We start from the raw sequence: 20418 nt of genomic DNA on the forward strand, positions 1-20418 counted from the left end.
TCTCTGGGCTGTATCTGCCCCCCTTAGGGCTGTATCTGCCCCCCCCGGGCTGTATCTGCCCCCCCTTAGGGCTGTATCTGCCCCCCCTTAGGGCTGTATCTGCCCCCCTGGGCTGTATTTACCTCTCAGGGCTGTATCTGCCCCCCAGGGCAGTATTTACCCCCCCTCAGGGCACTATTCCCCCTCTCAGGGCACTATTTCCCCCCCTCAGGGCACTATTTACCCTCCTCAGGGCACTATTTACCCTCCTTAGGGCTCTATTTACCCCCCCTTAGGGCACTATTTACCCCCCCCCCCTTAGGGCAGTATTTACCCCCCCCGGCAGCATTTACCCCCCCCAGGGCAGTATTTACCCCCCCCCAGGGCAGTATTTACCCCCCCCTGGGCTGTATTTACCCCCCCTCAGGGCACTATTTGCCCCCCTCAGGGCAGTATTTACCCCCCCTCAGGGCAGTATTTACCCCCCCCCAGGGCACTATTTACGCCCCCCGGGCAGTATTTACCCCCCTTAGGGCAGTATTTACCCCCCCCAGGGCAATGTTTGCCCCCCCGGGCACTATTTACCCCCCCAGGGCTGTATTTAACCCCCCTTAGGGCTGTATTTGCCCCCCCCAGGGCACTATTTACCCCCCCAGGGCTGTACTTACCCCCCCTTAGGGCTGTATTTGCTCCCCCCAGGGCACTATTTACCCCCCCTTAGGGCAGTATTTATCCCCCCAGGGCACTATTTACCCCCCCTTAGGGGAGTATTTACCCCCCCCAGGGCTGTATTTACCCCCCCCGGGCACTATTTGCCGCCCCCAGGGCACTATTTGCCCCCGCCAGGGCACTATTTACCCCCCCTCAGGGCTGTATTTACCCCCCCAGGGCTGTATTTACCCCCCCCTTAGGGCAGTATTTACCCCCCCAGGGCACTATTTACCCCCCCAGGGCTGTATTTTCCCCCCCAGGGCACTATTTGCCCCTCCCCAGGGCTGTATTTACCCCCCCTTAGGGCTGTATTTACCCCCCCAGGGCTGTATTTGCCCCCCCCAGGGCACTATTTACACCCCCAGGGCACTATTTGCCCCCCCCAGGGCACTATTTACCCCCCCAGGGCACTATTTACCCCCCCCAGGGCTGTATTTACCCCCCCCAGGGCTGTATTTGCCCCCCCCAGGGCTGTATTTACCACCCCAGGGCACTATTTCCCCCCCTCAGGGCAGTATTTACCCCCCCCCGGGCACTATTTACCCCCCCCGGGCACTATTTACCCCCCCAGGGCACTATTTGCCCCCCCCCAGGGCTGTATTTCCCCTCCCGGCCGGTGGGGGGCGTTGCGCGCAGTGCGCACGCGCGGCGGGCGGCGGGAAGGCGCGCGGGGGGCGCTGTGCGCGTGCGCGGTGCGTGTGGCCCAGCGGCGGCGGCGGGGCCGGCAGGTACGGGCGGGGAGCGGGGCCCGGGGGGGAATGTGGGGAAATGGGGGGCTGTGGTGGGAAATGAGAGGCCGAGAGGGGAAATGTGGGGCTGTGAGAGGCCCTGAGAGGTGATGTGGGGCTCTGAGGGGCCGGCAGGTACGGCGGGGGCAGCGGAGCCGGGAGGGGCCGTGCGGGAGGCCGGGCCGGGCCGTGCTGTGCGTGGGGCTCTCCATGTGGGCCCCGCCGCCTCCCGCGGGCCCTGCGACGGCCTGAGCGGGGAACCGGGGCGTGGGTGTGATCCCTGTGTCCCCGGTTTATCCATGTGTCCCCAGTTTATTCCTGTGTCCCCGGTTTATCCCTGTGCCCGGTGCTGGAACCGCTGCCCGGCGGGCCTGGCCCCGCGCGGGGCCCGCAGCGCTCTCGGTGCGTGACGCGGCCGGTGCTGAGCCCGGGGGGACAGGAACGGCCCCGCAGCGCTCCGGGGCGGGCCCGGGGGCACAGCAGCAGGAATTTCCCCGTGGAAAAGGTGGTCAGGCACTGGCAGGGGCTGCCCAGGGAGGGTTGGAGTGCCCAGCCCTGGAGGTGCCCAAGGCAGGACTGGCCGTGGCACTGAGTGCTCTGGGCTGGGGGACAAGGTGGGCATCGGGCACAGGGTGGGCTCCATGGGCTGGGAAGACTTTGCCAAGGTGGGCATCGGGCACAGGGTGGGCTCCAGGGGCTGGGAGGGCTTTGCCAAGGTGGGCATCGGGCACAGGGTGGGCTCCAGGGGCTGGGAGGACTTTGCCAAGGTGGGCATCGGGCACAGGGTGGGCTCCAGGAGCTGGCAGGGCTTTGCCAAGGTGGGCATCGGGCACAGGGTGGGCTCCAGGGGCTGTCAGGGCTTTGCCAAGGTGGGCATCGGGCACAGGGTGGGCTCCAGGGGCTGGCAGAGCTTTTCCGACCCCAGTGTTTCTGCAGTTCCGTGATTCAGCCCCGGTCCTGGCACGGCCGCGGGTTCCGGGCACTCCCGGCCCTGCCCCGGGCGGTTCCAGCAGCGCCTTATCGGGGCTGGAACGGGCAGAGCTCAGAGGAGGCCCCACGTTGCTGCTCCTGCCCCTCTGAGGTTTCCTTGCGTGTTTCCCGTGAGTTCATTCTCATTCTTAGCGGCAGTTCCGTGCACAGTTCCCGCGTGCTGGAAACAGGCTGAGTAATACCTGCTGGTATCAATTATAACACCAGTGTGTGTAGGTGTCTGATACTCTGGGTCGGTTATTTAGCCTGAGTGGTGTAAGAACTCTCGGAATTAGGGTAAGAAACCCTGGGATTATGGTAAAAAGCTCTGGAATTGGGTTTCCCTGGTGTACCCACGGGGCTCCCCGGGCTGGAAGCACGTGGTGGGCTGGGCAGGGATTGCTGTCAGATTTGGGGAGAGGCTCCAGGGGTGGGGATGGAACAGCCCTCAGACAGACCTGGAGTCAGTTTGAAACCTGGAGCAGCTCAGGCCTGGTGTGGTGACCCAGTGCTGCTGCTGCTGCTCCCTCTTTCTTGTTTTCCCTCCTAAGCTGAAGGTGTCTGCTTGTTTCACAAGCTGGGATACACCTTCTGAATCTGGAGGGGGCAATCACCTGCACAACGGCAGGAGAAGTTTAGGCCATGCATGTTGGAAACGACTGCATTAATTCCCAAGTCATGGAATGGGGAGGGTCCATCACCAAGTCCAGCCCTCCCCCAGCACTGCCAAGGCCACCACTGACCCATGTCCCCAAGTGCCACATCCACGTGGCGTGATATTTAATGGCTTAACTTTGAAATGATGTTCACTCTCAAAATAACAGAATCCCAGACTGGTTTATGTTGGAAGGGACCTCAAAGCCCATCCTGTCCCACCAGCCCAGGCTGCTCCAGCCTGTGGTTCCCAGCTGATGTGTCCAGGCACAACAGAAATACTTTGGAAAACAATTATTAGAAAAGTGCAGAGTTGACCACATGGACTCTTCAGCATCGTGCCAGAGTTCCTTGGCTTGGTGAACTCCTGGGAAAAACTGTTATCCCAGATGTTGAAACTGCTGAAGATAAGAGAGATTTTTCCTTTCTGTAAAGAATTTTTCTCCCACTGTTTTACTGGTGGTTTATCAATGTATTTGCTGAAGTGAAAGCAATGCTCTGGCTGTTCTCTGTTTCAGAGGGAAAGAACCCTGGGGAGACAGTGGGATGGAGTTTTCTCTTTTCTCTTTTCAATCCAAGGTATTTGTCCCCTCTCCAAGGAAGCCACAGGAACAGGGAGTGGTGCAGTGTGTTTGAGGGTGTCATCTCCTGCTGTGCTTAGCCCAGGTGGTGTCCCAGCTCTGGGGTGTGGAATCCTGGCTGTTGTTGTTCCCTGGGATCCACTGGCCATGAGGGACACGGAGAGGGCTCAGCTAAGTGGTGGCAGCTCCAGGAGGGCAGGCGGGGATGAGCCGGGGCAGGGTGACACGTGGCCAGGTCAGACTGGCCTGGCACTGGTGCAGGAGGGCAGGGCTGGGCAGGGGCTCTTGGCACTGAGATCAAAGGCAGGAGTGGGAGGAAGGAGGAGTCTGTCCCGAGGGACTGGGGAAAGAAGGAGTCTGTCCCAAGGGGAGGGAGGAAGTGCCTGGCACTGGGAGTGGGTGGCAGTGAGGGGCTGAGTGTCAGGGGCAGCCAGAGCACTCCTGTGGCCCTCTGGTGCTGGTTGATTTGTTTGGACATCACCAGTGGGACTGAGACTGGTGCTGAGTAATTCTTGTTTTTGCAAAGTCATCACTCAAGCGAAGCATTGAGGGTTTTACCACCTCTTTGTTTTGCAGAGAAGTTACTGACTTGTACCAAGTAGGAAAATTGAATAAATTTGTGGTTAGTGGTGACCTTGGCAGGGGCAACTTGGACTCGATGGTTTCAGAGAGTTTTTTCACCCTGAGTGAGTGTATGAAGTTTGGACAGAATTGTTTAGAGTAGACTTCAGGACTCCTAGAGGAAAACTGTAATGATCCACTTTCATACCTCAGTAGCTCCCTGTGATAATATTTTAGAAAACCCACAACAATTTGTGTGTGCAGATGGAAGAATCAGGTGACCCACCTGGTGGGTGAGGGGAAGGCTGTGGGTGTGTCTATCTGGACTTCAGCAAGGCCTTTGATACTGTCTCCCATAATGTACTCCTGGAAAAGCTGGTAGCCCATGGCCTGGACAGGTGTACCCTCTCCTGGATTAGGAGCTGGCTGGAGGGCCCAGAGAGTGCTGGTGAATGGAGCTGCATCCAGCTGGTCACCAGTGGTGTTCCCCAGGGGTCTGTGTTGGGTCCAGTCCTGTTTAACATCTTTAGTGATGATTTAGATGAGGGGATTGAGTCCATCAGCAGCAAATTTGCTGATGGCAACAAGTTGTGAGGGAGTGTCGACCTGCTGGAAGGCAGGAGGGCTCTGCAGAGGGATCTGGAGAGACTGGAGAGATGGGCTGATTGCAATGGGATGGAGTTCAACAAGGCCAAGTGCAGGTCCTGCCCTTTGGCCACCCCAACCCCCTGCAGCGCTCCAGGCTGGGCACAGAGTGGCTGGAGAGCAGCCAGGCAGAGGGACCTGGGGGGACTGAGGGACAGGAAGCTCAACAGGAGCCACCAGTGTGCCCAGGTGGCCAAGAAGGCCAAGGGGATCCTGGCCTGGATCCAAACTAGCGTGGCCAGCAGGCCCAGGGCAGTGACCCTTCCCCTGGACTCTGCCTTGGGGAGGCCACACCTTGAGTGTTGTGTTCAGTTCTGGGCCCCTCAGTTGAGGAAAGAGATTGAGGTGCTGGAGCGGGGCCAGAGACAGAGAATCCACCTCCAGGGACAGAGAATCCACCATGTCTTGATCCAACCCTACTGGGATCACCAGCCCAGGGCACTCTGTGCCCTGGGCTGGTGATCCCAGTGGGGTTGGATCAAGGGTTGATGATCTCAGAGGTCTCTTCCAACCCAAGTGAGAAGAGCAACGAGGCTGGAGAAGGGACTGGAGCACAAGTGCTGTGGGGAGAGGCTGAGGGAGCTGGGGGTGTTCAGCCTGGAGAAGAGGAGGCTCAGAGGTGACCTCAGCACTGTCTGGAACTGCCTGAAGGGAAGTTCTGGCCAGGTGGGGGTTGGTCTCTTCTCCCAGGCACTCAGCAATAGGACAAGGGGGCACGATGGGCTCAAGCTCTGCCAGGGGAAATTGAAGTTGGAGAGCAGAAAGAAATTCTTTGCAGAGAGAGTGCTCAGGGATTGGAATGGGCTGCCCAGAGAGGGGGTGGATTCCCCATCCCTAGAGATTTTTAAACATAGATTGGCTGTGGCACTGAGTGCCATGATCTGGTAAAGGGACTGGAGTTGGACCAAGGGTTGGACTCGATGATCTGGGAGGTCTTTTCCAACCCAATCCATTCTATGATTCTGTGATAATCTGTGAGTGCTGTTGACGTTTTATTGGTGCATAAGGCTCGAGTGTGGAGCAGGTGTAATGAGGGCTGTGGTGAAGGGCAGGGGTGCCAGGAGCACTTGGGGGGCTCTGAGCTGGTGCCTGTGCAGGCTCTGTGTGAGTCCCTGCTGCAGGAGTCCTGACCCCTTTGCTGCACACAGGATCCAGCAGCACATCCTGCGCCATGGAGAACACGGAGAGCACGGAGGAGGAGCAGCCCACGGTGGGCAGTGCCGGCACCGACACGGGCGCCGAGCCCGCGGCCGAGGAGCAGCACATGGACTTCAGCACGGAGATCATGAGTGTCACCGAGATGGAGCAGTCCCCGGCCAGCTCCCCGGGCCTGCACGAGGAGAGCACGCAGGAGAGCGAGATCCCCAACATGGAGGGGCTGCAGACCACAGACAGCGAGGCCGCCTTCCCCCCAGACTTCGACAAGTTCTGGAAAGTCGTCGAGGACAATCCCCAGGATTTCACAGGATGGGTGTATCTACTGCAGTATGTAGAGCAGGAGGTCAGTACTGCCCCTTTCTCCTCAACCTTCCAGAAATAAACAAACAAAACTGGAACAACTCCTGGGATTCCTGTGGCAAATGTAGAAGTGGATATCAGGCTGTCGTGGCTGCTGTTTTAAGCAGCTGCCCTTGCCAGTGTCCTCATGGAATCATGACGTGCCAGATTGGGTTGAGTTGGAAGGGCCCCAGTGTTGTTCCACTCCTGCTGTGGGCAGGGACACCTCCCACTGTCCCAGGGTGCACCAGCAGAGATCACAGAACACAGCTGGTTGTTTCCAAGCACTTGGTAGGGACACCTCCCACTGTCCCAGGTTGCACCAGCAGAGATCACAGAACACAGCTGGTTGTTTCCAAGCACTTGGTAGGGACACCTCCCACTGTCCCAGGTTGCACCAGCAGAGATCACAGAACACAGCTGGTTGTTTCCAAGCACTTGGTAGGGACACCTCCCACTGTCCCAGGGTGCACCAGCAGAGATCACAGAACACAGCTGGTTGTTTCCAAGCACTTGGTAGGGACACCTCCCACTGTCCCAGGTTGCACCAGCAGAGATCACAGAACACAGCTGGTTGTTTCCAAGCACTTGGTAGGGACACCTCCCACTGTCCCAGGGTGCACCAGCAGAGATCACAGAACACAGCTGGTTGTTTCCAAGCACTTGGTAGGGACACCTCCCACTGTCCCAGGGTGCACCAGCAGAGATCACAGAACACAGCTGGTTGCTTCCAAGCACTTGGTAATCGTTCAGTGAGCAGTGCAGGGGTTTTGAGGGAAGGGCTGAGCGCTGTCCCTGTGTGCTGCCCACAGAACCACCTGCTGGCGGCCAGGAAGGCCTTTGACCGGTTCTTCACGCACTACCCGTACTGCTACGGGTACTGGAAGAAGTACGCGGACCTGGAGAAGCGCCACGACAACGTGAAACAGTCTGACGAGGTACGTAGGGCCAGCAGCAGCTCCTGCCGCTCCTCCAGCCGGGCACGGGGTGCCAGGCCTGCCCTGTGTGCTCTGCCACGCCCTGGCACCGCAGCTAACGTTCTCTCTCTTTGTTGGCAGGTGCGTTAAACCTCTACAGTTTGTCAAGCTTTGCAGTGCAAGCCTCTGTATTACACTGCAGCTTAACAAGTAGGGCAGGGCTTTTCTGTCACTTCCGTTTATTACTCATTTTCAAAGCGATATAGTTGGTTTGCTGGTCACAATTGCTCCATCTTATTGCATTTTTGGTCAGACGCTGTCAGTGATGCTCTAATGGGTCTGTGCCCTATGGTCTGTACCCCAAAGCCTGCCCACACAACCTGGTCAGAATGCAGGGACCGCTGCGCTTTGAAGATCAAGACTCTGCACGTGGAGATCAGAACATTGCCATGTTCTATCCAACCTCCACCCGAATGGTAATGGTAGATTATTTAAACAAAATTCCAGTAATTAGTATTTCTAAGGTTCACCGGATAACACAGTGTTGCCTCTCTCTTAGGACACCACTAAGGATTTGAAGTACAGTTCATGTTCTCTTCATAGGTGTATCGCCGGGGGCTGCAGGCAATTCCTCTTAGTGTTGATCTTTGGATACATTATATAAATTTCCTAAAGGAGACCTTGGACCCCAATGACCCCGAAACGAACAGTACCATCCGGGGGTGAGTGGGGAGCGGGCTGGGGTCCCTGCAGTCACACAGCAGGCAGGGGGGCAGATCAGTGGGCTCAGGATCAGGGGAAAGCCAGTGACAGCCGGTGTTACCTTAAGGACTGTTAGGAGGTGATGGAGCCAGATTCCATGGGAAGGGGCAGACAGGACACCGTGGTACAAGGGGCAAAAGTTGTGGCTTGAGAACTCCAGACTAAATGTTGGGAAGTGCTTAGTGCAGCACTGGAACCCACTGGATTTTAAGAATTTGATTCCTTGGAGGTTTTCAATGCCTGGACTGTGTCTGAGTTCTGTGCCTGGCAGTGGTGCTGGTCAGAGTAAGAGTTTGGACTGAAGTTTGATCAGAACCCTGAACTGGAGCTGGATCGAGCTGCAGGATTGCTGTGGGTGTAGAACTGCTGCACTGGTGGGGTTGGACACTGTACAAGATAGGAGGGGTAAAGGTTGTGCATTTTCCTGGTGTCTTGTGTTTCTGCAAGTGGCTTTTGCTGTTGCCTTTATCTGTTCTGTTGTTGTAGTGCTGGAAGGAAAAAGTGAGTGTGAGTTTCCTGACTCCTTAGAGACCTTGCTACAGATACCTGGAAAACACTTGGAAGAACTTAATTAATTAATATAAGTGTAAATTCAAGTAAATGAGGATGCTCATAGTCTTTAGTAAGAGTCAGGACTCCCGTCCTTGTTCTGTCACCACATGCAGAAACAACTGATTTCCCTTTCCAGAGCCTATGAACATGCAGTCCTGGCTGCTGGCACAGATTTCCGCTCTGACAGACTCTGGGAAATGTACATAAACTGGGAGAATGACCAGGGCAACCTGAGGGAAGTTACATCCATCTATGATCGGATCCTTGGAATCCCAACACAGCTCTACAGCCACCACTTCCAGAGGTAAAGGGGCCACAGAGCCTGTTAGTGCCATGGATTTCCTCAGCACACCTTTCCCTGCTTCTGGAAGGTGGAACTGGTCACTCAGCAGGACAGCTTGGGATGGTTGCTCAGTCTCGTGCAGTTGTTTATACTTAACTTATGTACTCACTTGGACTGATCAGTTTAAAGTACTGATGAACATTTCAGGAATTTGGTTTTAGGTAAATTCACAGGTTCTGCTGAGGAATAAAGACAGGCCTTGGAATTGTGAGGAAGAAGAGAGGATGTCTTTGAGAAATCAGAAGGAGCAGTTTTGAACTTTAATTCCTTGTGCAATGCCCACATGTGGTAAAACACTGATTTAATTGACCAAAGAGAAATACTGGTGAAGTTCCAGATAATGGAATTCTGCTTTTGTAGGGAGAGGTGAGCAGGGAACCTGCAGCCTCAGTTAAATTGCACACAGTCGTGCCTGTAATTCCTACAGGCATTTTGGTTTGGGAAGTAAAGCATTTCCATTACACCTGATGTTGTGCTTTGCCCTCTGTTGCACATGGCAAGGGCTCTCTGAGTCCATCGTGCTGCTGTTTCCCTGCCAAACCTGGCCCTGGGCAGCCTGGGGGGCGGTGGCAGTCCCGTGTCACGTGTGAGTTGGCAGAGCCGCTCCCCGTGGCTCTGGAGAGATAAAGCAGAGCCCACCGGGATTTATCTCCGTGCCTGGGGTGGGCAGGGCAGTGCAGCACCAACTCCAGATTGGTGCTGACTTGCTTGTGGCCGTTGCCAGGTTTAAGGAGCACATCCAGAACAACCTTCCCCGGGATTTCCTGACCACGGAGCAGTTCGTGCAGCTGCGCCGGGAGCTGGCGGCGGCCGCGGGCCCCGGCGGGGAGGACGCACAGCCCGCCGAGGAGCTGCCCTGCGGCACCGAGGACATCACAGACCCCGCCAAGGTCAGCCCTGCACGGCTTGGGGGCACAGCAGGGGGGAGAAGGGAGCTTGGGGAACCTGTGCTAGTTATTCCAGGCTAAGAGCTGGGATCTCCTGTCTGAAAAGCCCATCAGCAGTGGGCTGGGCGGGTGCAGAGCTGTCAGTGTATGAAAGCCTGGAGCTGTCTAGAGGAGCTGCTGATAGGGAAAGCACAAACATTCTAAACCAAGGGTGACTTGGATCCAAATTCGTGTTTAGTCTCAAATCAGCTTTAGCATAAACCAGAGCACCGGTTCAGTTGTGTGTGCCAAGGGCTGTAGCACCATCAGGCAGCATCCCAGCCCTTCCCTGGCTGCTCAGGGCAACGTGTCAGGGATGTGGGAGGGTTCCTGCCCCTCACTGACACAGTGCAGGGCAGAGGGGACACTGTGTCTACCCGTGTGTTACATTCCTGAAAATTCTGTTTTAGCTGGTCACTGAGATAGAGAACATGAGGCACAGAATCATTGAGATCCATCAGGAGATATTTAACCACAATGAACATGAAGTCAGTAAGAGGTGGACGTTTGAGGAAGCGGTGAGTTGGGGTTTGGTGGGAGGCACCATGAGCCAGAGCTTGGGACACAGCACTGGGAGCTGGGAATTCTGTGGGACAGTTAGGCCTTAACTTGCACTGTGGGGGGCTTTGAACAGGCATTCAGAGCTTGAACAGTTTGACTTCTCTGCCATTTTTCTTGTGAAGAGGCGGCTGCCAGCTGATGATTTAAAAACCTTTAAGTGGTATTTGGAAAGAGGCACAGTGGATGTTGTTTACTAAGCCAGTGAGTCCTGTGAGTTAGTGCTGCCTCGTGCATCTGGGGTGTTGCAGAGTCATAAAGGGGATGGAGGTGATTCCAGCTGAAAGGTAAGCCAGTGCTAAAGGAGAATGGGATTGACTTGGGTTTGTATTTTAGCATTACACACCTAGGCCTGAAATCAGGTAACTTTTGTTCTCTGTCAGTGGCCCACACAACATGCACCTCCTACATATAACATATTAAAAGTAATTAATCATTTGATCACAGCAAATATGCAACTTTTTCTCTGTACATTTGAGTTGGATTACATTTAAAAAAGCAACCTGAGATTTTCGTCCTCAGTCTTTACATTTTTCTTCCTGTCAAGCCTGGTTCTTGTTTTAATTTATTTAAATTTCTATTTTAAAGAGTACACTTTATTTACCCAGTTGGGACAGGTTTTCAGAGAGTCCTTAGTGGGTCAGGTGAGGCCAGAACTGGCGTGTGGTGGGTTGCACTTGGCTGCCCTGGGGCAGGTCCCTGGCCAGCCCTGGGCACTGGGAGCCAAGCAGGGACCAGTGGGCAGTGCCTTGTGGGGCAGGGGGAGCAGAGGTGGCCCAGCATTCCTGCCCTGGGAAACCTGAAGCTACAAATCTGTGGAATGTGGGAGGAGGCTGAAGCTGTGGGCTTTGGGCAGGAAATGTGTGAGGAACTGGGTGTCCTCTTGCTCCTGGCCACAGGCAGGGCTTTTGCTACCAAGAGAACATCTGCTCTGTAGCCCCAGCTGGCTGGATCTGTGAGGAGTTTTGTGAAGGACAGATGTGAGGTGGGTGGACAGAGATGTCACCAAAGGTTTGGGGGCAGCTTAGACCTGTTCTGCTCTTACTTAGCAGGAACAAGGTGCCTGTGAGCTGATCAGAATGGCCAGAGAGTGTTGGGTCTGTAGCAGAGGCCAGTGAGGGCCTGAAGGGGGGGATTGGCTTTAAATTGCAGGTGGTCTTGAAGAATTGGATGTTTCTCCATGATTGTAAGTTCTTCATCCATTTGTATGGGTTTGGATCTGAGAGGGAATTGCAGTACAGGAGAGACATAATCAGATGAAATTAAAGATGGTGAGGAAAAGCCAAGAATCTCTGGCAGGCCAGAGAAAGCCATTTAAATTTGAACAGAGCAGTGTTTAAGTTGTCTGTGCTGGGCTCTGTCCCTCCCAGCCCCTCTTGCAGCCATCAGTGACATGATCTTGCCAAGTGCATGAACTTGGCATAACCAGCTTGATGAAAGTGTTTAATAGGAATTTAAAAGGAATTCAGTTCAGTGCTCTGTCATTTCTTGTCATGGTTCTTAGCCTGGTGTTGGGTTTGGTTGGGGGCTGGATGTACAGCAGCGAGTACTGTACTTGTATGGATGGACATGGAGAGAATTCTCTGTTGTTAAAATGCCACTGTTTCAGCTTTGCAAGGGGTTACCCACAGTGGGCTGTGCCCCAGCACCTGTAACACCATCCCTCTCAAGGCTTTCTGGAGCAGGGTGACAGTGGCTGTCCCTGGCAGTGACTGCCTGGCCGCGGGTGATGGGGTGGCTGTGGGTGCCCTTGGGGGTGTCTGTAAGTCACCTGTTGTGTCCTGTGACTCTTGCAGATCAAGAGGCCTTACTTTCATGTAAAACCTCTGGAGAAAATTCAGCTGAAAAACTGGAAAGAGTACTTAGAGTTTGAGATAGAGAATGGCACTCACGAGCGAGTCGTGGTCCTCTTTGAGAGATGTGTCATTTCATGTGCCCTCTATGAGGACTTCTGGATCAAGGTAAGGGAAGCAGCTCACAGCTCTGCTGGTGCACACCTTGACCTGGTGACTAACCCTCGTACCCTGTGGAACGTTGTTCATCTATAACTATATCTGTTGCATTAGGAGATGGTCTGCTTGCAACCAGATTTGACTGCTGCATATGCCAACTGCGTTGCCTCTCTACGTCCTTCCTTACAGAAACTAGTCTAGTGGTTCCATAAAGGTGCTGAATGGGTTTAAACAAAAGAATTTTATCGTTCTGGCATGTTCTTAGAGACAAATGCAAGCTTTAAACTGTGCTGCCTCTGCTCTGTTTCCGCCTCTAGTACGCCAAGTACATGGAGAACCACAGCACGGAGGGCGTGCGGCACGTCTACAGCCGGGCCTGCACCATCCACCTGCCCAAGAAGCCCACGGTGCACATGCTGTGGGCGGCCTTCGAGGAGCAGCAGGGTAAGGGCGCCCTCCCGGGGCTCTGCCTGGCGCCCGCCGGGCCCTCAGGGCTCACAGCGGCCCCCCCGTGTGTTGCAGGCAACATCGAGGAGGCCAGGAGGATCCTGAAGACCTTCGAGGAGTGTATCCTGGGGCTGGCCATGATCCGGCTGCGCAGGGTGAGCCTGGAGCGCAGGCACGGCAACATGGGGGAGGCCGAGCACCTGCTGGAGGAGGCCGTCAGCAACGCCAAGTCCGTCAGCGAGGCCTCCTTCTATGCCATCAAACTGGCCAGGCACCTCTTCAAAGTGCAGAAAAACCTCCCAAAGGCAAGAAAAGTGCTGTCAGAAGCCATAGAACTTGACAAAGTATGTGTTGCTCTTCACTGTCTTACCAAACCCCAACCCATCCCGTGTTCTGTCTCTCTGAACCGTTCTTTAAAGTCATGGCAACAGTGATGACAGGAGTTGTAACTGTCTGTAGTGTCCCGTTACTGCATGGAGACAACAGTCCCTCTAAACTGATGTTGCCAAGTCCCCAGCTGGGAAATCTGGAAGTTTGCACCCTCCTCTCCCATCAGAAGCACAATGTGCTTCATACCTTCATTTTCCTTTTTAGAATATTAAATGTTACTGGTGTGTTCACTTGTCCAGGTGAACAGAATGGGTGTGGGCAGTGCTTGGGGGTGGTTTGGTGTGAGCACAGAAATCCCTGGCAGTGCAGGTGCTGTGAGGGAAGTGCCACACCTGGGCCTGTGCTGTGGGTCACTGTTGATCTGTGTGTGACACACTCCAGCCCAGGGGGACAGGAAAGTCTCTTTATTGCCTGTTGTGGTGTGAGTGTGACTGGGACACAGAGTGTTAACTGCCTGCTGGGCCAGGTGTGCACCTCTCACACATCTCTTGCACAGGAAAACACCAAACTGTACCTGAACCTGCTGGAGATGGAGTACAGTGGGGACCTGAAGCAGAATGAGGAGAACATCCTGAGCTGCTTTGACAAGGCTGTCCATGGAGCCTTGTCTATCAAAATGAGGATCACCTTCTCACAGAGAAAAGTGGAGTTTCTGGAAGATTTTGGGTCTGATGTGAACAAGTAAGATGTGATGTGTGCAGTGGGGTCACTGAGAGTGCTGGTAGGAGTGGGGAAGGGCTGGGCTGGTGGCATCTGTCACATGGTGTCCTTTGTGCCATCACCTCTTGGCCAAGGAGCAGCTGCTTTTATAGACCAACTTTTGGGTTTTGAATAGGAACAGGTTTCTGAACAGGAACAGGTTTCTGAACAGGAACAGATTTCTGAACAGGAACAGATTTCTGAACAGGAACAGATTTCTGAACAGGAACAGATTTTTGAACAGGAACAGATCTCTGAACAGGAATAGATTTTTGAACAGGAGTCTCTCCAGAGAATTATCCCTTCTTTTCTGAATTGCCTGATGCCCACAGAGCACGACTTTGCTGCCTGTCAGGTGTTGTGCAGTTCCCCTTGCTGAGCCCTGCACAGGCAGGTGCTCCCAAAGAGCAGGTGACTGTCACACAAGTGTCACTTGAGACTCTGCTCTGGGAGCTGCTGCTCGAGGTTCCCATCACTGCACTGATGGATTTGTCTGTTCAGCACTGCTGACAGCTGGGGACTCCTGGGAGGGTACACCAGAAATGCAGGGTTTAATTCAATCCTGCATGCACTTTTCCCTCTGTATTCTCTGTTGTAAATCAAGCTCTTGTTTCTGTTTACATTTTGCAGCTCAATAACTCCTCAGGACTAACCATGAGTTAGTTTTTCTGCTTCATGTGCTTTCAACAATAGCTGTCCTTACCTCCTGCTGCCTCTGCAGGGCAGCCAGGCAGTCCCTGCAGGTTTGGGATCCAGGCACTGCCAGTCTGCAGCTCCCCAGTGATCCCAGAGCACAGGCTGAGTGCAGGGAAGTGCCCTCACCAGAGCAGTGGTGACAGCAGCAGGTTTTGTGAGACAGTCTGGATGCAGCAGATGAAAGGGTATTTCACTGTTGGTGGGAATTTCAGCCAGGACTGGTTTGTGCTGCATTCAACATACTTGTTCTTCTCCTGCTGGATGGGAAGCAGCTGTAGGTGCTACTTGGGCACTGGAATAATTTTGCACAGTAGTAACTTCTGGTGTTTAATGTTGATTCCCAACTCTCAGTCCTGCTGTGGATCATGAGCAGGCACTGAAGGAGCAGCAGAATCACAAGAACTTCTAGAGAGCTTTTCTATAAAGGAACTCCATAAAAACTGCATCAAGTGTGAGGAACATTCAGCAAGTTGGGAATTTGAGCTGCCATGGAATCAAAGTAAACTGTTTGGCTTTCCAGTCTGGAGGTGGATCACTGATTACAGCTGGTGATGGGGTTGGTCGAGAATGTTGTGGGTTTAGTTTCAAGAAGGGGTTTTTAGCTGGTGGCTCAAGTGTGTGAATGTTTCCTGGCAGTCAGTGGTGGGCAAGGCCTGATTGTCCCTGTCCCCACAGGCTCCTGGACGCCTACGACGAGCACCAGGCACTGCTGAAGGAGCAGGAGACGCTGAAACGGCGGGCGGAGAACGGGTAGGGCTGGGACACCCCTGCCCTGGGGACACCCTGGGGACACACGGGCACTGGGACAGCCCTGGGGACACACGGGCACTGGGACAGCCCTGGGGACACACGGGCACTGGGACAGCCCTGGGGACACACAGACACTGGGACAGCCCTGGGGACACACAGACACTGGGACAGCCCTGGGGACACCCCTGGGGCCACACAGACACTGGGGCACCCTTGGGGACTCTCCTGGGGACACACAGACACTGGGACAGCCCTGGGGACACCCCTGGGGACACACAGGCACTGGGACACCCCTGCCCTGGGGACACCCCTGGGGACACACAGACACTGGGACACCCCTGCCCTGGGGACACCCCTGGGGACACACAGGCACTGGGACACCCCTGGGGACACACAGGCACTGGGGCATCTCTGGGGACACCCCTGGGGACACACAGACACTGTGACACACCCCTGGGGACACTCCTGGGGACACACAGGCACTGGGACACCCCTGGGGACACACAGGCACTGTGACACACCCCTGGGGACACTCCTGGGGACACACAGGCACTGGGACACCCCTGGGGACACACAGGCACTGTGACACACCCCTGGGGACACTCCTGGGGACACACAGGCACTGGGACACCCCTGGGGACACACAGGCACTGTGACACACCCCTGGGGACACTCCTGGGGACACACAGGCACTGGGACACCCCTGGGGACACACAGGCACTGGGGCATCTCTGGGGACACTCCTGGGGACAGACAGACACTGGGACACTCCTGGAGACACCCCTGGGGACACACAGACCCTGGGACACCCCTGAGAACACACAGACACACACACTGGGACACCCCTGGGGACAGACAGACACTGGGACACCCGTGGGGTCACACAGACACTGGGACAGTCCTGAGGACACACAGACACTGGGGCACCCTTGGGGACACTCCTGGGGGCACACGGACACAGACCCTAGGACAGCCCTGGGGACACACAGATGCTGGGGCACCCCTGGGGACACAGACACTGGGGCACCTCTGGGGACTCGCCTGGGGACACACAGACACTGGGACAGCCCTGGGGACACACAGACACTGGGACACCCCTGTGGACACATGGACAGTGAGACACCCCTGGGGATACTCTTGGGGACACACAGACACAGACACGGGGACACTCCCGGGGACACACAGACACAGACACGGGGACACTCCCGGGGACACACAGACACCGGGACACCCCTGGGGACACACAGGCACTGGGACACCCCTGGGGACACACAGACACTGGGACACCCCTGGGGACACACAGGCACTGGGACACCCCTGGGGACACACAGATGCTGGGGCACCCCTGTGGATACGCAGACACTAGGACACCCGTGGGGACACCCCTGGGGACACACAGGCACTGGGGCACCTCTGGGGACACGCCTGGGGACACACAGGCACTGAGACACCCCTGGGGACACACAGACACTGGGACACCTCTGGGGACACCCCTGGGGACAGACAGACACTGGGACACTCCTGAGGACACACACACATACACACACACACACTGGGACACCCCTGGGGACACAGACACTGGGGACACCCATGGGGACACACAGACACTGGGACACCCGTGGGGACACACAGACACTGGGTTACCCCTGGGGACACCCCTGGGGACACCCCTGGGGACACACAGACATTGTGACACACCCCTGGGGACACCCAGGCACTGGGACACTCCTGGGGACACACAGTCACACACACACTGGGACACCCGTGGGGACACACAGACACTGGGGCACCCTTGGGGACTCTCCTGGGGACACACAGACCCTGGGACACCCCTGAGGACACACAGACACACACGCTGGGACACCTGTGGGGACACACAGACCCTGGGACACCCCTGAGGACACACAGACACACACACACTGGGACACCCGTGGGGACATACAGACACTGGGGCAGCCCTGGGGACACACAGACACTGGGGCACCCCTAAGGACTCTCCTGGGGACACACAGACCCTGGGACACCCCTGAGAACACACAGACACACACACTGGGACACCCCTGGGGACACACAGACACACACACACGGGACACCCGTGGGGACACACAGACACTGGGGCACCCTTGGGGACTCTCCTGGGGACACACAGACCCTGGGACACCCCTGGGGACACACACTGGAACACCCCTGGGGACACACAGACACTGGGACAGCCCTGAGGACACACAGACACACACGCTGGGGCAGCCCTGGAGACACACAGACACTGGGACAGCCCTGAGGACACTCCTGGGGACACACAGACACTGGGACACACAGGCCCTGGGCCACCCTGGGCTGCAGCTGGGATACAGCACTGTGGGAATGCTCTGAAAGAGTCCAGGGAGCAGCCCCAGGGACTGGGGGGGCGTTATTCAGTCTGTGCTTATACAAACAGGTATTTTTTAGCCCACTGATGCAAGAACAAAATCACCTTTTTTTGCATCATTTGTGCCCTGAATAGAGCAGGACTGAGCATTCACAGAATCATGGAATGGTTTGGGCTGGGAGGGACCGGGAAGATCATCCCATCACACCCCCTGCCATGGGCAGGGATACCTTTGACTATCCCAAGAGAGCCCCATCCAGCCTGGCCTTCCAGGGATGGAAACATTAACTGGGAAATAACTTCCTGTTGTTCCCCAGCTCTGAAGAGCCGGATGAGAAGAAGCTGCTGGCGGAGGACGCGGCGCTGGCGTCGGCACAGCTGCTGGATGGGGACATGCAGGTGAACCAGGCAGCCTATAACTACAATGCCTGGTACCAGGTACTGCCATGGCCAGGGGGACAGAAGGGTGGGGTGGGAACCCTCAGGCTGCCACCCCCAGCACTGCCCAGGCCACCCGTGTCCCCAAGTGCCACATCGTGGAGGTTTTGCTGCTGTGGTTTAATGAGAATTGGTGATCAGTTTGTGCAGAGCCCACAGTGCAGGGAGGGAAAAGGGGAGGGAAAAGGGGAGGGAAAAGGGGAGGGCCAGGAAACCGCAATGGAGCTGTGCCAGGGCAGGGAGAGGGCACAGGGAATGGCTGGAGCTGTGCCAGGGCAGGGACAGGGCACAGGGAAGGGCTGGAGCTGTGCCAGGGCAGGGACAGCACCAGGGAATGGCTGGAGCTGTGCCAGGGCAGGGAGAGGGCACAGGGAATGGCTGGAGCTGTGCCAGGGCAGGGACAGGGCACAGGGAATGGCTGGAGCTGTGCCAGGGCAGGGACAGCACCCAGGGAAGGGCTGGAGCTGTGCCAGGGCAGGGACAGCACCCAGGGAAGGGCTGGAGCTGTGCCAGGGCAGGGACAGGGCACAGGGAATGGCTGGAGCTGTGCCAGGGCAGGGACAGGGCACAGGGAATGGCTGGAGCTGTGCCAGGGCAGGGACAGCACCCAGGGAAGGGCTGGAGCTGTGCCAGGGCAGGGACAGCACCCAGGGAATGGCTGGAGCTGTGCCAGGGCAGGGACAGGGCACAGGGAAGGGCTGGAGCTGTGCCAGGGCAGGGACAGGGCACAGGGAAGGGCTGGAGCTGTGCCAGGGCAGGGACAGGGCACAGGGAATGGCTGGAGCTGTGCCAGGGCAGGGACAGCACCCAGGGAATGGCTGGAGCTGTGCCAAGGTAGGGAGAGGGCACAGGGAATGGCTGGAGCTGTGCCAGGGCAGGGACAGCACCCAGGGAATGGCTGGAGCTGTGCCAGGGCAGGGACAGGGCACAGGGAAGGGCTGGAGCTGTGCCAGGGCAGGGACAGGGCACAGGGAAGGGCTGGAGCTGTGCCAGGGCAGGGACAGCACCCAGGAAATGGCTGGAGCTGTGCCAGGGCAGGGACAGGGCACAGGGAAGGGCTGGAGCTGTGCCAGGGCAGGGTCAGGTGGGATCTCAGGAAAGCTCCTTCCCCCAGAGGGTGGTGGGCACTGCCCAGGCTCCCCCCCAGGGCAGTGGGCACGGCCCCAAGGCTGCCAGAGCTGCAGGAGGGTTTGGACAGTGGGACAGGGTGAGATTGTTGGGGTGTCTGGGCAGGGCCAGGGGCTGGACTGGATGGTCCCTGGGGGTCCCTTCCAGCTCAGGACATTCCATGGTCACCGCAGTCACAGATCCCAGCCTGCCATCCATGCCCCTCACAGCAGACAGCCCATTCCCAAGGGACTGGCACAGCTGTCCCCGTGTCCCCAGGGGTGCTGGGGGTGCCCTGTGTGCCATCCTGACCGACCCTTCCCCACTCTGCTTCCAGTACAACTACCAGAACGCCTGGAATTACGGCCAGTATTACCACACGACCTGATCATCATCCCCCCCAGGGCCAGAGGAGTTCACTGTGCTTCGGTTTCAACAAAGATGGAATAAAACAAACTCTATTTTTCTACCTTTGGGCTGTGACAGAACTGTTGTGCCACCTGCTTTTGGTCCCCTCTGCATGTGAAACGAGCTCACAGGGTATGTGTGAAGCAAAGATTTGTGTGCTGGTAACTGATAAATGGTCTCTGTACAATTCTCTCATTTATCATAAATGATTTTTTTTTTAATTCCCTGCACTAATTTATGGAAGAATTCCCATCACTCTCGTGATTCCAGAGATTGGGTGGGTGGTGAGAGATGGGGGTGTGTGGGTTGGTTTTCCACTAAACCATCACCACAGCTTTCCAAGCTTTCCTTTGTGTGAGTCTGGAATTGGAAATAACCCACACCCACCTCTGTTCTTTTTTTTAAAAAGCACAAACTGTGTTTGGGATGATTTTTTGTAATTTAAAGAGTTTTTCATGTACCACCCCCACGACTGTGTGAGCCAAACGTTTTTCATTTTGATCAAAGTGATGATCGTTCCCATTTTTTGTAATAAAAAAAAAAAAAGCAAGGAATTCTGGAGTGCTCTGAGCCTTCTTGGATTGCTTTGGATGAGCCAAGAGGAGGAATAGCTGGTGCTTTGGGAATAAAAGGAGGGAAAAGGGGAGGGCCAGGAAACCGCCGAGGGAGAAGGGGAGGGCCGGGAGGCGGCCAAGCCGCCTCCCGGCCCTCCCCTTCACCCTCGGGCGGAGCAGCTGAGGGAGGGACAAGAACCTGGATATGCGGGAACAGAATGCCTGA

At 56.1% G+C, this 20418-nt stretch overlaps 1 protein-coding gene and 1 non-coding gene across 4 annotated transcripts; both read left to right on the top strand.

Annotated features, from left to right (window-relative positions):
* Positions 1-1361: 1361 nt before the first annotated feature.
* On the top strand, positions 1362-20186 carry PRPF39 (pre-mRNA processing factor 39). Of its 3 annotated transcripts, none has more exons than XM_071557146.1 (14): positions 1362-1418; positions 5977-6329; positions 7138-7263; positions 7846-7964; positions 8693-8860; positions 9624-9789; positions 10236-10343; positions 12180-12344; positions 12653-12779; positions 12858-13126; positions 13669-13853; positions 15243-15317; positions 18003-18123; positions 19568-20186. In XM_071557146.1, exons 2-14 carry the CDS (start codon positions 6000-6002, stop codon positions 19616-19618), a joined length of 2010 nt encoding a protein of 669 aa, XP_071413247.1. In that variant the 5' UTR covers positions 1362-1418; positions 5977-5999; the 3' UTR covers positions 19619-20186. The 3 variants fall into 3 exon arrangements, with proteins under 3 accessions (XP_071413247.1, XP_071413248.1, XP_071413249.1); XM_071557147.1 differs by lacking the exon at positions 1362-1418 and adding an exon at positions 3599-3620; XM_071557148.1 differs by lacking the exons at positions 1362-1418; positions 5977-6329; positions 7138-7263 and adding an exon at positions 7388-7718.
* On the top strand, positions 13205-13290 carry LOC139673781 (small nucleolar RNA SNORD127). The gene has a single exon (XR_011698206.1). It is a non-coding gene; the product is annotated as a small nucleolar RNA SNORD127 (small nucleolar RNA).
* Positions 20187-20418: the final 232 nt, after the last annotated feature.

Source organism: Pithys albifrons, chromosome 6 (assembly GCF_047495875.1).
Source record: "Pithys albifrons albifrons isolate INPA30051 chromosome 6, PitAlb_v1, whole genome shotgun sequence".
NCBI lineage: Eukaryota > Metazoa > Chordata > Aves > Passeriformes > Thamnophilidae > Pithys > Pithys albifrons.

Coding starts and splice junctions, on each gene's coding strand:
- PRPF39 (XM_071557146.1), top strand. CDS start 6,000: ATGGAGAACACGGAGAGCACGGAGGAGGAGCAGCCCACGGTGGGCAGT. Junction 7,264..7,845: donor ACGTGAAACAGTCTGACGAG/GTACGTAGGGCC, acceptor TTCTCTTCATAG/GTGTATCGCCGGGGGCTGCA. Junction 13,854..15,242: donor TTTGGGTCTGATGTGAACAA/GTAAGATGTGAT, acceptor CTGTCCCCACAG/GCTCCTGGACGCCTACGACG.